This window comes from Pagrus pagrus, assembly GCF_965226575.1.
Source record: "Pagrus pagrus genome assembly, chromosome: 23".
NCBI classification, from domain to species: Eukaryota; Metazoa; Chordata; class Actinopteri; order Spariformes; family Sparidae; genus Pagrus; species Pagrus pagrus.
The window spans coordinates 20,662,116-20,677,723 of record NC_140205.1 but is presented as its reverse complement, the minus strand read 5'-3'; the positions used below and the strand labels follow the sequence as shown (position 1 = coordinate 20,677,723).

General features: G+C 44.0%; 1 protein-coding gene across 1 annotated transcript; it reads left to right on the top strand.

Moving 5' to 3' along the window:
- The first annotated feature begins 2,510 nt into the window (after positions 1 to 2,510).
- Positions 2,511 to 15,202, top strand: LOC311252216 (zinc finger protein aebp2-like). Its single transcript, XM_084345192.1, has 8 exons — positions 2,511 to 3,152; positions 10,823 to 11,054; positions 12,892 to 12,999; positions 13,186 to 13,372; positions 13,528 to 13,652; positions 14,233 to 14,300; positions 14,519 to 14,632; positions 14,726 to 15,202. The coding sequence occupies exons 1-8, from the start codon at positions 2,629 to 2,631 to the stop codon at positions 14,736 to 14,738; spliced, it is 1,371 nt and encodes a 456-aa protein (XP_084201318.1). The 5' UTR covers positions 2,511 to 2,628; the 3' UTR covers positions 14,739 to 15,202.
- Positions 15,203 to 15,608: the final 406 nt, after the last annotated feature.

Here is a 15,608-nt window from a genome sequence, read left to right as displayed (position 1 = left end):
GTGAAACAATAATGGTATTTGTATGTCTAAACACAGGATACATGATTGAGTCATGTAAAATGGATCAGAACCACCACAGTCTGCACCTTCCACTCATCTGGTACATAACACTGATCAAAAAAATATACCAAACGATGATAAAGATGGTGAAAAATACAGCGGAGAGTGTATATAAGTAAGGCCGCTGGTCCAGATAATATACCTGGCCGTGTGCTAAAAACATGTGCTGATCAGCTGATGTTATTACTGTTATTGCTATGTTTAACATCTCACTCTCAGGAGACTCTTCCCTCCTGCATCAAGACAGCAAACATCGTCCCTGTACCTAAAACATCTGCTGTGTGTAGTCAGAAACTGGTTCTCCAGCACATCAGAGACAACATCTCTGCCAGCCTGGACCCTCACCAGTCTGCTTTCAGAACCAACAGATCCACAGAGGATGCCACATCCACTGCCCTTCACTCAGTCTTCACTCACCTGGAGAATAAGAACAGCTACATCAGGATGCTGTTTGTTGACTTCAGCTCAGCATTCAACACAATCTCACAATGAAGCTGATTGGAAAACTAATCCTGGGCTTGAGTACAACACTCTGCAACTGGATATTGGACTTCATCACAAGCAGAGCTTTTACAGAGGCGCCACAGAAAGCATCCTGACTGGAGACACCATAAACTGACATGGTTCATCACGGTCCAGGACAGGAAGGCTCTACAGAGGCTGATTAAAACCACCAGAACATCACTGGCACCGTCTACAGAGCATCAGTGACATCGGTGAAGTGAGATGTCTGCACAGAGCCCAAAGATACTAAAAGACAACACCCACCCAGACACAGTCTGTTCACCCTGCTGCCATCTGACAACAGATACAGAAGTAGCTGCTGCCATCTGACAACAGACACAGAAGTATCTGCTGCCATCTGACAACAGATACAGAAGTATCAGCTGCCATCTGACAACAGATACAGAAGTGTCTGCTGCCATTTGACAACAGATACAGAAGTATCAGCTGCCATCTGACAACAGATACAGAAGTGTCTGCTGCCATTTGACAACAGATACAGAAGTATTAGCTGCCATCTGACAACAGACACACAGAAGTATCAGCTGCTATCTGACAACAGATACAGAAGTGTCTGCTGCCATCTGACAACAGATACAGAAGTATCTGCTGCTGTACCACCAGACTACAGAGCAGCTTCACTCCCCAGACTGTGAGACTCCTGAACTCATCCTCCACATCCACCATGAAAAATAGTTCTTATAGCATAATGACTGAAGTGTTTACCAAAATGGTTGACGATTAATTTCCTGTTGATTGAGAATGAATTGACTAATTGTTTCAGCTCTTCAAAAAGCTGAATAGTGGACCTTCAGTTGGGATTGTTTTACCAACTTGAAGTGAACAAAGTTCATGCTTACACCATGTGCACAAAATCCTAAAAGTGCTGTGAATGAAAGTAGCCTATGCAACAGAGCTATCTCCATGACAAGTGAGCAAACTAAATCTGCTGATGTGGTTGAAAACAGAAACAGCAAACTGCATCTTGAGATTGTTTTGTCAAAAATGAAAGAAATGTCACCCAGCAGAAGAGCTAATTAGTTCTTTTATTATTAATAATTATTCTACTGACTATTATTAGGCCTTAATATGTAACTGTATCCTAATGTAGCTGGCACTTTTTCTCCATCTCAACTCGCAGTAGAGAAGCAGGCGGTCATTACTATGCAACAAGTCGGTCACAAAGATCAGCACTGGCCCCGGAGCAGATGAACCGAGGTTCGGTTGAAAACGAGGACGGCAGCGGTACCGTCGTGAGGCTACAGCGGGCTGAACGAGTGCTGGAGCCTGCAACAATCTGCACCTTGCTGAGATAAGAACGTGCCTTTTCAGCACTTTTTGAGTTGGATCATTTTTCTGTTTGTCGGAACACGTGGAGCTGAGAGGCCACAATGCCGAAGATCGTGTATATTTACGACGGTAACCCACTCGTTTTTCAAAAACAGTTTAGTGTGCTCCTTGTAGCGCTGCTATATTTTACCCACCTTATTATATATATACACACATTTAATATACATATATACATATTTATAAATGTATCATAAACTATTCCATCAAGATCAGGGTTACTGAATGTGAAAGGAAAGCGGGCACACATTTTGGACTGGCTACATGGGTTAAGTTTATAACTCAAGAGACAATCAGGGTTACTTTTAGCTGGATTATCTTAATGTATAGTAACTAATTTGAAATATTTACATTACCTAATTATTTTCTTACTAATTTACACTGGGGGTTTTTTTCTGTTGGTGGTCAGAGTCACAATGTCTTATTTCTGGTTGTAAACAAACGTTATCTGAAAACGTACAAGTAGAACGAATGGTTTTGCTAACACTGCTGTTTACAGATGCATTGAACTATTTCAATGTTCATATCAAAGTTATTGCTGGTATGAAGTGAGACATCCTCTCGAATAGACTATCTTTGGCCATGCGGAGCCCCGACGTCACGCACACCCCCTGCTGTGTTGTACGCTTGAAGCGGAGAGTGAGTGGAGGAAGAAGGGCAGCCTGGGGCAACTTTTTGGATAGAACATCACTAAATACCTGTTCGTGTTGTTCAAAAATGGCTCAGATAACGAGCGAAGGGGCCGAACAAGATTCTCAGCCGACGCCGGATCAAAACGGCACCGGTGAAACGGCAGAAACCGGCAATGAGGGACAGGCCGTGCCGGACCCCAAACAGGAACCGGGCGACAACAACGAGAACAGAGGAGGAATGGACGTGAGCAGTGGTCGTGGTGCGGCGGTGGAGCCCGGGGACAACTCGTCTCCTGCTGCGGACTCCGACAAAGAAACAGCGGTACCGACCGAAAAACCAGACAACGATGAAGGGGCACACGGCAGTGAAGTGTCTGAACCGGGGAAAAGTCCCGTACAGGGGAGTTTGGCGAGTAGCACTGATTCCGCACAAGAGGGCTCCCGGGTGCTGAAACAAGAACAAAGAGAGGGGGAGAGCGTGTCCTCCTCACCGCCCACCGACCGCACAAAGACCGCCGAGAAAGCCGAGCACGGTACCAAGAGACGGGCCAGCGTGGAGCTGACCTCGTCGGATGGAGAGCCGCTGAGCCGGATGGATTCAGAGGACAGGTTGGTAAAGTAACGCTGGTGGACAGCATGGAGAGGCCTCGCGCTGCTTTAAACAGGCTGAGGTCTCGACATGGTGCCGCTTCATTCATCTCACTGTTAGCGGTGACACGTTTCATTACACGGGACATTGTTTTGTCCTCGCCGGGAAACCAGCGAGCCGTCGTGAGTCCGGGGGACAGTGAGGGACGTTAGCTGAAGGCTGCGGAGACGTCCGTCCGCTGCGGGGTCCGCTGCGGGCTGCTGCTGGACGTCCCTCCGGTTCGTCGGGGAAGTTTTTGTAAGCCGAGCTGAAACGATCGTTTGTGGTTCAAACATGAAGCGTTGTGTGTCGATCCCGTCGCGTTATAACAGAAACGGTGTGACTCGTTTTATAGCACTTAGTCCAGCAGCACATGGCAGCAGACATCTGTGACAGATCATCAGCTCACACAGAACCAGGCAGTTCTGCTGCCAATCATTTTTCTGTATTAGGACCTAAAATCATTTTCATCACGCACCGTAACCTTGTATATAAAGGAGGTTATGGTGTATAGATGTGACTCTCATACATCTGCTGACCACCAGCAGGTTTGGGACCTACACATGTAAGTTCACTGACATCCTGCTTCAGGGCTTAAACATCTCCACAAACCATGTGATCTGTTGTAAAGACACACAACACATGTCAGCTTCCTCAAGATGCATAAACATCGAAGGAGGAAGTCAGAATGCCACACACACACACACTGAAACATATCTCATCTAGGCAACTCAAGTCCAAGTTAATGTAAAGATTGTTACCCGCAGCCACACACTGCTGAACCAACAACAACACTTATATATAACAGTTATATGAGCAGATCTTAATAAGTCATTTCCTGAAACATGAAAAATAGTTTTTTAAAATCATTAACTAATATGTGATGAACTCTTTATTTGGATGATTGACACTTTACTCACATTTCCTGTGGGCTGTCTGACTACTGTAACATCCACATTAGTTGAATATGCACCTTGCTAGTTCACTTTCAGGTAACTTAGCTATGATGGCTAACAGTGGTTGTGGTTGTTGGGTTAAAACTCACAAATAGGTACGTTTGTCACTGAAAGCATTTGTTTCAACTCCATGTAATTCTATATTTCCACAGTTCTAACGCTAAAAGGCATATTGATGTTAACATTAGCTTTTAAGGCAGCAAAGCAGTTATGTTAAGGAGCAGGAGTGAGACATGCTGCAGCAAATCCAATCCATGGAGGCCTCAGACTGCGCTCTGACCCGTCAAGGCATGGACACAGGACCTCTTGGGGTGTCCTGTGGCGAATCGTTTTGAGTTGAGTTGGGGCATCCATGGATCGGACTTGTCGCGGCACGTCCCACCGATGCTCAATTGGATTGGGATCTGGGGAATTTAGAGGCCAGGTCAACACCTTGAGCTCTTTGTCATGTCCCATTCCTGGGCAGGTTTTCAGTGTGATGGGGCCCATTGTCCTACTGGGTGACACTGCCATCAAGACTGCCGTTGCCATGAGTTGGTATGCTTGGTCTTAAACAGTATCTTATGAAGAAAAAAGACAAGGTAGGACCTGTCTAATAATGATATTATTGGACAGTGTATGTCACACGTTCAAAAATGTTTGTTTGACAGTAAATTGAATTTGTATTATAATTGTTTGTTGAATCAAACAACGAACAAATAATAATTATAAAAGTTTATTCATTTCTTCTCAATCAAAATAAATAAATCATTCTCATCACTTCTAAACAGTGAAGACTGAGACTTTATGCAGAAAATGTGAATGTGCTTCAGTGTAGCAGTGATTGTAACAAAGTTTACCATGCACATGTTTTTGTTTTACTGAAGTACTTTAGTGGCCTAAAGAGTTATAAAATTAAGTAATTCACAAAAAAGAAAATGTCATAGGAAAATCTGAAAAGAAAACGACAATAAAGAACAGAATGTGGCAGTGCAGATGTGTTTTGTCAAGGTTCAAGTCTTTTCCTGGATGACCCTGCATTATTTAGCCCAGAGCCCTCTGTGTCGGCACTGTGGATGTATTAAGGAAAACTGGATACACCTTTCCAAGATGGTGCCCCATTCTCTGAAACTACAGTTGTGCACTGGGTGCAAACGCCGAAAAAGTCTCTGTGGGCTTCGTCACACTTCTGTGTTTCTGGGCCTGCAGAGAATGCATGGCTTGGTCAGCACCCCACCGCGTAGCCGGACTGGTTTCATTGAAATGAATGAGGGTGCTGTGGTTTTTTTTCACAGGGCTGAAGTTGCTTTGAGCACAGCCCTACTGTGACTGATGTTAATCTCCTCCTTATTCTCATAGCTAGGATCAGGGTATCTGCTGATCTGATGCCAGTGCTGAATATTTATATTTTCTGAATATAAAATCTGTATAATGCTTTCACCTCAGTCATGTACCTTAATCTGCTCATTCAAAATAGTTTGTTCCCGGTGTAAGAAGGCCTGTGACGATTGTTTCTTTCTGTTTACCTCCCCCTTTTTTTTCTGCCGTCCATGCTGAACTTGAAACATTTCTCGATTCATTGGAAAGTGATCTTTCCCTGGAAGCTTCTGTGGCAGATTGAAACTGTGTGAATCATTCAGAGTAGTTGTGATAGTGTGAGCTAAATCCTGAACCTTGGCCAGAAACCATCTAACCACGCTCAGTACATAAACATCAGCCGTGCCAACAAGGTGGGAAATGACTAAACTGACACTTTAGTGAAACCGTGCACACCTACACTGCTGCTTATTAGATACAGTATGAGTAATAGTACAGTGTATCAGGATCACTGGAAGCTGCACCACTCATGGTCCCATTCTCCCCTCCAGTTCTTGGAAATGCCACAGTAAGGCTGTTTTCAGATCAGATCCGTCGGTGTGGTGACAACACACTTTTTCCCATTCATTTTAATGAGGGCAGCCCGACGTCACATAAGTTGCCGTTCAGACTGGCAGCATGAATGAGTGAAACCACAGTAGAGTGTAACGTCATGTGTATTCACTCAGTTTGACTTTGTACACCAGTTAAAACACATGTTTTGTCGGACCGGCATGTTTAACCTACTGTGGCAGAGGCGTGACAGCAGACCAGCTCAGTAGCTGGGCATGTTATTTAGCTTGGCTGAATGCTACAGAGAGAACACAGCGGTGTTTCGCCACACAACCGGTTTTGGTCTGAATGTGCCATTAAACTGAAGCATGACATGACATTGAATCAGAAAGGTTTGATACCAGCTGTTGTCATTGTGCCTGAACACTAGGCCCGCTAAGCTCTCACCCATGAAACATACAGAGTGGCAGATGACCCTGTGACTAAGACGAGTACACAGTTGTACAACTGAGCGTCATCGCAGAGTGATCTGAAGTACACACTGGCCTCTGCTCCCCTATGATGTTCTCTTGACTCTGCAGTATAAGTGTGATATGTTAGTTTGTGTTTCGTGGTTAGTAAAGGCACAGTGAGGGACACAATGACTACACTGGTAGATACTTACTTTTTTTGTGTAAAGTCTTTATGCCAGTGTAGAAGGGGACCGCTGTCTAATACCATCCAGTCGAATCAAATCAATTCATTAATGATTATTTCCTCCAGAATGTAAGAGCAAAGTGAAACATACTGATGGCTGTTTTCTTACAGCTCATTTTTCAAACTGCCAAGTTATAGTCCAAAACCTAAAGGTAATCCATTTAACTAATATATAGGAAGCTACAACCAGCAAACGTTGAGTTGTCATGGAACAAATCAGATGTGTGTTATTTATAGGTTAGGGTTAGGTAGTAGACCTGCTGGTAGGTAGACTGCTTTGGTCAGAGCCAGGCTAGCTGTTCTCCCTGCTTCCAGGCCATATGCTAGGTTAAGCTAACTGGCTGCTGGCTCAAGCTTCATATTTACTGTATAGTAGTGGTGTGAACTTTCTCATCAAGTACATATTTTCCAAAATGTTGCACTGTTGCTTACATTTTCCTTCTCTAGCAGTGTTCACAGCCATGTTGCTGCGATGGTCACGTGTGGCACAATCTGATATCGCTGTGTTGGTGTTGAACATAATGATAAATTTCACTCCAGGACCATCATTGAAACTGACTGATCACTTTCTGTAATGGCGTAGATTTGCGATTTGGGGGGAAAAATGGAAATATATACGCACATGGGAGTAATTCTTTGAAACACATTTTTAACGATATGAAATGGTCTCGTTTAACCCAAACCTTGCTTTCCTGAACAGAAACGGAAAACGGTGACACAAAACTTGAAAAGACACAGAAGATAATCAGTGAACATGTGGTTTTCACTGTTTCGTAGTTGAAATGAGTTCACATCAGAACAACTTGATTGATCAGTTTCAATGATGGTCGTGGAACAATATTAATAATGTTTTAGGAACAACACCAACACAGTGCTATCCAATATACAGTCACCTGTGTGTGAAGCATGCAGTGGCAACAGCTGAGAGCTTACATGCTTTAAGGGGCTGAACAACAGTGCTACTAACAAATTGCAATTTATTACATATGACTGGTTACCTTTTATTTTAAAGTACTATATTATGCATAGAGTAATAAATTACTTATTTCACTCCTTTTTCGTGACTTTCAACAAAATGCCTAAATAAAAATTGAAACACTTTAAAGATGCATCAGATCTTGATCAACAAATTCTTCACGTTGAAAATCTTTACTGATGTACATTGTGTAATTTGTTGAGAACAAAATGGCGAAACAACGGTCAGTGGAAACCAAAATCATCAACCCACTGAGGGCTGGATTCAAAATCACACTGAAAATCAAAGTAAACATTTGAAATGACAGGCTGATCTAACTCTGCGGATAATGTCCTGGGGGATCTCCTCCCAGACCTGGATCAGGGCATCAGCGACCTCCTGGACAGCCTGTGACCGTACTTGGCGTCGTCGGATTTACCGATGCATAACGTCCCGCAGGTGGTCAGGGGAAAAAGAGACGCCGGTCAATGGCATCATTGCCTTTGTCATCAAGGCCAGGCATTGTCCTGCACCAGGAGGAACCCAGGGCCCACTGCAGTAGTGAAAGGTCTGACAGTCGCTCTGAGGATTTCATCCCGGTACCTAACAGCAGTCAGGGTACTGTTGACTATGACATGGAGGTCTGTGCGACCCTCCAAGGATATGTCTCCCTGGACCATCACTGACCCACCACCAAACCCGTCATGCTGGATGATGTTACAGGCAGCATAACATTCACCATCCTGCTTTCTGCTCTTTCAACTCGTATTTGATGATTATCAATGTAAACAGATAGGGCAACCAGTGTCCTCTGTTTCCTCTGGCTGAGGTGGCATGTGTGTTTTTAGTGTAGAAGGGGAGTATCACAGCCAATCAGGGACACTCTCTCTCTGTCTCTATAGATCAGATATTATGACATGTCCCCTCAGTTGTGCTCTGGCAGATGGTTTAGTAAAGGTTGTCTCATAGACTTGTATAATTGAATGTGAGTTCTTTCAAAGATCTGATGTAATGAGGCGTTATTTCTAATGATTTCTTTGTTTCCTGCACAAGAGGGGACTGAATAGTTTGTGTTCCCTCTTTTATTGAATTGATTAGAATGAATTGGTTTGAGACACTGATCTGCCCTGTGTTGAACCAGTATATTCAAATTAATGTTTTACAGAGAAGTTACCACCAGTGAAGCATCTCAACTCAATCTCAACTCAGCTCTTCATGTTGTCTTCACAGCAATGAGGGCTCACTTACACTTTCTTAGCCTCAGGTGTATATAAACTACAGGTGAGGAACTTTCAAAAAATGTGAAATTATTGGTTATCTTATCGATATCAGCCATGAGGAGGTGATAAGTACTGGTACTGATGTTGGCTGAAATAAATCCATATGGGACATCCCTCGATATTTCTTTGTATTAGTTGTACAAGTGTGCAGTTGCAAATATTTATTGAGGATTGTAGTATGGGTATGATTTGTTCAATTCTAGTCTAGTCAAATTTCCTTTATATGGCGCCAAATCACATACTCAATACTAACCCTAACCCAGGAGCACACACTTAAAAAAAGGCCTGGAATCAAGGTCAGCAGCCATCAGTCTTCTTTAGCTGGAGAGAGACAGAGAAAATGTATATTAGTAAGAGTAAATCAATGGAAATGCTTAGTTACAGGAGCAATCTGTGTGTACATCCTCAGGACATTCCCCCCACTGTTAACACCTGTGTGCAGGTGTTTAATGCCAAGCATAAATCAGCATAAGTTGTCACAAACGTATTGAAACACTCCTTACTGAAGACTCATCCACTAGAGCAGGTGGATCCAAAACGTATTGTCCACTGTGGCTGTTTCATCAGACAGCCACATAGTATTTGAGGCTTTAACGGGAGCCTTTGAACAGAGGTTAGTTCAGTCGCAGTGGACAGAACTTCAGCCGTCTCCGTGAAAATAGAATATAATCCGTCGCCTGCTTTAATGCCCACTTGGCTGCCTCTCAGCTTTTGGTAATCCTGCTGTTGTGGCAGCTGTAAGACTTCACTGTAACTTTTGTTCTCAGAGTGGCAGCTGGAAGAATGTGTGTGTGATTCAGAGGTATTAGTCCTCTTGTAGGACGTCGAAGCACGGCCCCCACAGAAAGACACTGTGGACACAGAGCAGATGGTCAGCTGGCTCAGGCTGCCACACACACAAACACACACTGGCTGCAGCCGTCTGCTCGCAGTCACAGTTAAGATCACTTTAAGATCATGTGTTCTTCACATTATTGCAGTGTGTTGTTTTCAGTCTGTAGATGGATGTTTCCCTTCTAACAGCCGGTTAAAGTCACTTCAGGTCACTTTGACATTCCTATAAAATGTCATCAAAGGGTGACAAATGTGGATCAGTGTTTGACACATGCATTCACACGCAGTTGACAGTAAAACACGACACAACCAGTACTGGAGAAACAATTTGATGAGGATCTCTTCGACTCGTCTTTCTTTTACATGATACAAATCAACTCAACAGTGCTCCCTGGTGGAGAAGTTATATAATGGAGTCACTGTTTCTCTGCTAAATAACCTGAAACCTTCTTTGTACTTATCAGCCAATTTATATACAGATACTGATATACAGTACCTGCAATGCAATACGCTAACATTGGACTGACTCACACAGGTAAACTTACCTGCTGCTGGAGTCACATTTGGTCTGCATGCGGAGGATGTCTAACTGGTGCTATTCTTTTCTCTGGTGACATTTTGGCTCTCGTCTGGATAATCTGCCATCATATTCCAGTTGATGTGTGTATTGTGTCCACTCTCACAGCCTGGTGACCCAACCAATCACCAGTGCTCTGACAATATTTACCTCTTATCTCAATCAAACAATCATTGTTCATGTGTGTGGACTGAGCTCTACTATAGAAAGCTGTTTTCCTCTAAATGATTCCACTGTGTTGAACTGTCTGCACCTGGAGGACAGAGTCACACTGAACCTACAAATGTTTCTGACATTTTCCTTCATCCCATAACCCTGCAACTGCTTTGTCTTCATTTTATCTGCAAAACAACATTTTAATAACTGTAGTTGCACAGGAGATGTCTTCAAATGCAGCTGCTATTCTTTATCATGTAGTCAAACACGGTGAATCATGGGTAATACTGTATGTACTGTACTTTCTTGCTCTTTCTAATGTCTTCTTCCTGCTGTGTGTGTTCTCCAGTATCAGCAGCACCCTGATGGACATGGAGAGCACGGCGTCCAGCGGTCGCTCCACCCCGGCCATGCTCAACGGTCATGGTGGAGGTGCGGTGGCAGGGAGCGGCTCAGCGCCTGCGGGGGGCAAGTCTCTGAGCTACACATGCTGCTGGGATCACTGCCAGCTGCTGTTTCCCAGCAGCCCCGACCTGGCCGAACACATCAGGGCCACACATGTGGACGGACAGAGAGGAGGGGTCAGTGTCTCACCGTCAGGTTACTGTGTGTGTGTTCATGTAGTTAGTTTTCTTTTGTAAGGGGGAGACTGTGGAGTCCTGTGGTATCAAATAACTGAAACAGAGCACCTGAAGATGCAGGTGTTGGTCATTGTAGAAAATAACAGTTGGTAGGAATGTAATCTGAAGCAGTTTGACATGGACAGATGTTCCAGTCACATCTGATAGCCTCTTTGACTCATGCTGGAATAAACACATGGATCTAAAGAAGGGAAGGCTCCTACACTCAGTTTATCAGTCTTGTTATTGACAGTACTGGATGTCACTGGAGGAGAGCTCTGTGAGGTAGACCAGCAGAGACCATGTCTACAAACCCCACCTGCCTGTTTGTACAGATCTCTGTCTGCACTGAAGCACCTGAACAATCAGAAAACTGCCACATCTCTTCTTCACTCTCTTATCAGTCAGCTGACAACGTCACTGTTTGTCAGTTTCTGTGATCACTTGTGGGGCTTTTCCACCGGCACCAACACAAACCGTGTCACAATGATTTGCTTCTCCATTACCACTTTACCCACACCTAGTTGAGCCGTACCTGGAATAGACCTGTGCACCTGCCCCGCATCCAAGACTAAACTAATGCCTGTCCAGGAAACCTAAGAGAAAAATGTGTCTGTTCAGTAGTTTTGTAGCTTTGTACCGAATCTCTTTAGTTTCTCTCCAGTTTCTCTGTTCCTACGTTCAGATTCCTGCTGGATTTTACTGTTTCATCATGATTGCTTTCAGCAGCATCTGGAGTCGTGTTTAGTGACTGTTGGTAAAAGCTTTTAAATAATTAAATAATGGGGGACTTTTATTGTGAAGAATTTATAGGAAGTGAAACATGGATGTAGTGGCGCTTTGTTAGCGGCTATTCTTCGATAACACTGCAGCGAGGTAGAGTATTTGCAGCTGCTAGTTTGACCGCTACAAGACGACCGCATCATCAGTTAAAGACACACCTTCAAGCAGGGAGTCCTGTTGTCATGGAAATGCAGATCCCTGCTGTACTGGGCTGACATGCCAAGTCAAACCAGGTCAATCTGAGCCAGCGTTTGTGGAAAAGACCCACTATACTGTGTTGTGATACAGAATCATTTTTGTACGGAGACAATGAAACAAGTATGAAGTGATATTTGAGCCAGCAGTCAGCCGAGGTCCACAACATATGATGATCACAACATAACTCAGGCTAATGACACCACCTGCTCTTGTGATCAGCTACTGTAAGACGTGTGATCACAGAGTCAGTCAGAGGTGACATTAGATTGTCATGGTAACCTGTGGGAAGGCACGCTTACATCATCAATTGGCCAAACTCTGTTTCCAGCTTCACATTGGAATAAGAGGGGCTCATCTGAATGACATTCCCTCTCTCTCAACCACAAGATTGATCTGAAAGTAAAGGTGCACAGCAGTGCTTCTGTTCTGGGTGCGGCCAGTACAGGGCAGACATAGTAGAGCAAAGAAATCAATCTTCCAGCGCAGCAGGACGGATTGACACTGTTTCATTATCAGTTACATTAAAAACAAAGAGGAAAGCGTTTTGCATGCAGCTTTGTCACATTCACTCTGTCGTTTTTAATGTAACTGATAATGAAATGGTGTCAATCTGTCCTGTATTGATTTTTTTTTTCTTTTTTTTTTTCTAAATTATTCTGAAAGCCTTCATGTCTTTAAGAAGTCTTTTTGTCCAAACCCAGCTGTAAGAAAAGGGGATCATCTTATATTCAGGCCAACACAGTGATCTCATCACCACCCCTACAGTTTGTGTATTGACTTTGTAATCACAGTGTGTGCATGTATGTACTCCACACAGGTGTTTGTGTGTCTGTGGAAGGGCTGCAAGGTGTACAACACACCGTCCACCAGTCAGAGCTGGCTGCAGAGGCACATGCTGACCCACAGCGGGGACAAGCCATTCAAGGTGACCACACACACACACACACACACACACACACACACACACACACACACACACACACACCTACCTAACAGTCAAGTCAGTCATGAGTCAGAGTACCTGCTCACCACCTGGACTACATGTAATTCAGTCAGCCTGAACTCCCTCTGCATCATGTGAGCTGACTGTAAACGGTGTGTGTTCCTGCAGTGTGTGGTGGGGGGCTGCAATGCCACGTTTGCCTCTCAGGGCGGGCTGGCCCGTCACGTCCCCACTCACTTCAGCTCACAGAGTTCATCCAAAGTGTCCAGTCAGGGCAAAGTGAAGGAGGAGTCTCCATCCAAGGCCGGCCTCAACAAGAGGAGGAAACTGAAGAACAAACAAAGACGCTCGCTACGTATGTACACGCTCGCACACCTTTCTGTCCAAATAGTTTCATGTTGTTCCATTTAAAGATAAAACACATACTCATAAACAAAGTGATCATCAGATGCAGTGTGCAGCATCAAGTGATGCCACACACCATTATTGAACATCATGATTTATTTCCAGCCCGACCTCATGACTTCTTCGATGCTCAGACCATGGACGCCATCCGCCATCGAGCCATCTGCCTCAACCTGGCAACACACATCGAGAGCCTGGGCAACGGACACAGTGTGGTCTTCCACAGCACGGTGGGCTCACACACACATACAAACACACACATAATTATGATAATATAATCTGATAATCTTTATTTATAAAGCAGAGGAACAAGCTGCTGTACGATGCAAACACTGATGTAAACAGAGTTAGAGCAGGATGTAAGAATGTAAACAATAAAAACAGAACGACACATTGAGGCAGCACAGAACTCAAACAGTAAAAACAACTCACAATAAAGTTTACAGAACGTGAACATGCATTAGAGAGCAAAGTGCACAGGAAACAGGTGAGTGAACACCTGTTCAGACTGTCAGCTGATGTTCCAGAGGGAGCCACAACTGCAACAGCTCCGACACTTTGGTTCTCAGTCTAGATTTTGGGACAGCCAAAGGCCTCGAACATCAGCCCTCAGGTGTCATCGTGAACAGGACAGAGCAGTTCAGAGACATGACGTGGGGCCAGGCTGTGTGCTGATGTATATAAATCAACACCTCACTCTGTGGATAACCAGTGAAGACTGGCCAACACTGCTGAGGTGTGACCTATGTCTTGTATTGTGGTCAGCAGAACATTATCTTCATTGGTGTGTGTCTGTATGTGTGTGTTCAGGTAATAGCCAGGAGGAAAGAGGACTCTGGGAAAGTGAAGGTCTTGTTGCACTGGACACCTGAAGACATGTAAGTCCTGCTCTCCTCCCTTCTCCTCCTCATCCCCCCCCACTCTTCATGTCCTCTTCCTTCTCTGCTCCTCACTGTCCTGCAGCAGTAAAACAGAATAATGGTCAGGTCAGCTTCCCACTGTTCATGAAAACATCAGTGACATGCGAGACATGTAAGGAGATGTCCAGTGAGTGTGACACTGTACATATGTAAATGTATTCTTCACTGTGTGTCAGACTGCCAGACGTGTGGGTGAATGAGAGTGACAGACTGCAGCAGAAGACTAAGGTGGTTCATCTGTCCAAGCTGCCCACAGACACCGCTGTACTCCTGGACCCCAACATCTACAGGTCAGTCAGTCTGTCTGTGTCCTGGATATCAGTACAAAACAAACAAAAAGAAGAACAGTTGAATAAAGTATCTGAAACCTCTCTCTCCCACAGGATGTTCTTCTAACCGCCTCCAGAGGAACTCCACTGTCACTTCCTGCTAATCAGACCTCGAGGAGGATCGTCTCCTTTTCCCTCCGTCTCCACCTCTACATTCCTCTTCTCCCTCTCCCAGAGGATGCTGGGAGTTTAGTGACTTATTGTCAGGGCTGTCTTAGGCCTCCATTGTTTTCTCTATTAGGTGCTGAGTTTACTGAGGACATGTAGGGAAGATGTTGCTCGTTTTAGGTAACACAACTAGACTGAAAACTAACTGACAGAAGTGTAACTGTAGACATGTGTAGAGCTGTCTTTGTAAATACTTGAGATTTGTAATATATTTTTATACTTTGGATTTTTTACTGTCCTGTAGATAGATGTCTTTTTCTGCCAAACATTTTTAAATAGATGTTTTAAAAACTGATAATATTGATCATGTGCATATAGCAGGCAATGCTCTGGTTTAATGTCATTAAACTCTGGCAACAACCACATGTGTGTTTGTGTGAAGGGGACATGAATCTACTGAGTAGAACAAGGTGCTTCAGACAGGCTCTAATGTAGGCCCGGTCTAACATGGGTTGAATTTACAAAAATGCTCAAAAGATAAATATACATAAAGATGGGAACAAGTAAAAAGAGGTGAGGTGATCCTGTGAAAGTGTCAGGACAGGACAGCAGAGGGAGCCATGCTGTGGAAAGACACTGACAAAGTGATTCCTATGAAGATGATGCCTCAAATAGTCGTTACAGAAAACTTAACACTGATTTTTCAATGAATCTGAAAATCACCCACACCTCCTTCATAACAGTTGTTTATGTTGTATCTATGAGCTGAGTAAGACAATTCACAACGTTTCATTTCACTGTACACAACACGTGTTCATATGAAAACAGC

Bases quoted from the DNA above. Each gene is read 5' to 3' on its own strand.
- LOC311252216 (XM_084345192.1), top strand. From the start codon at position 2,629: ATGGCTCAGATAACGAGCGAAGGGGCCGAACAAGATTCTCAGCCGACG. The intron at 3,153-10,822 runs GTTGGTAAAGTA...TGTGTTCTCCAG, and splicing joins CGGATGGATTCAGAGGACAG to TATCAGCAGCACCCTGATGG. The intron at 14,301-14,518 runs GTAAGTCCTGCT...ACTGTGTGTCAG, and splicing joins CACTGGACACCTGAAGACAT to ACTGCCAGACGTGTGGGTGA.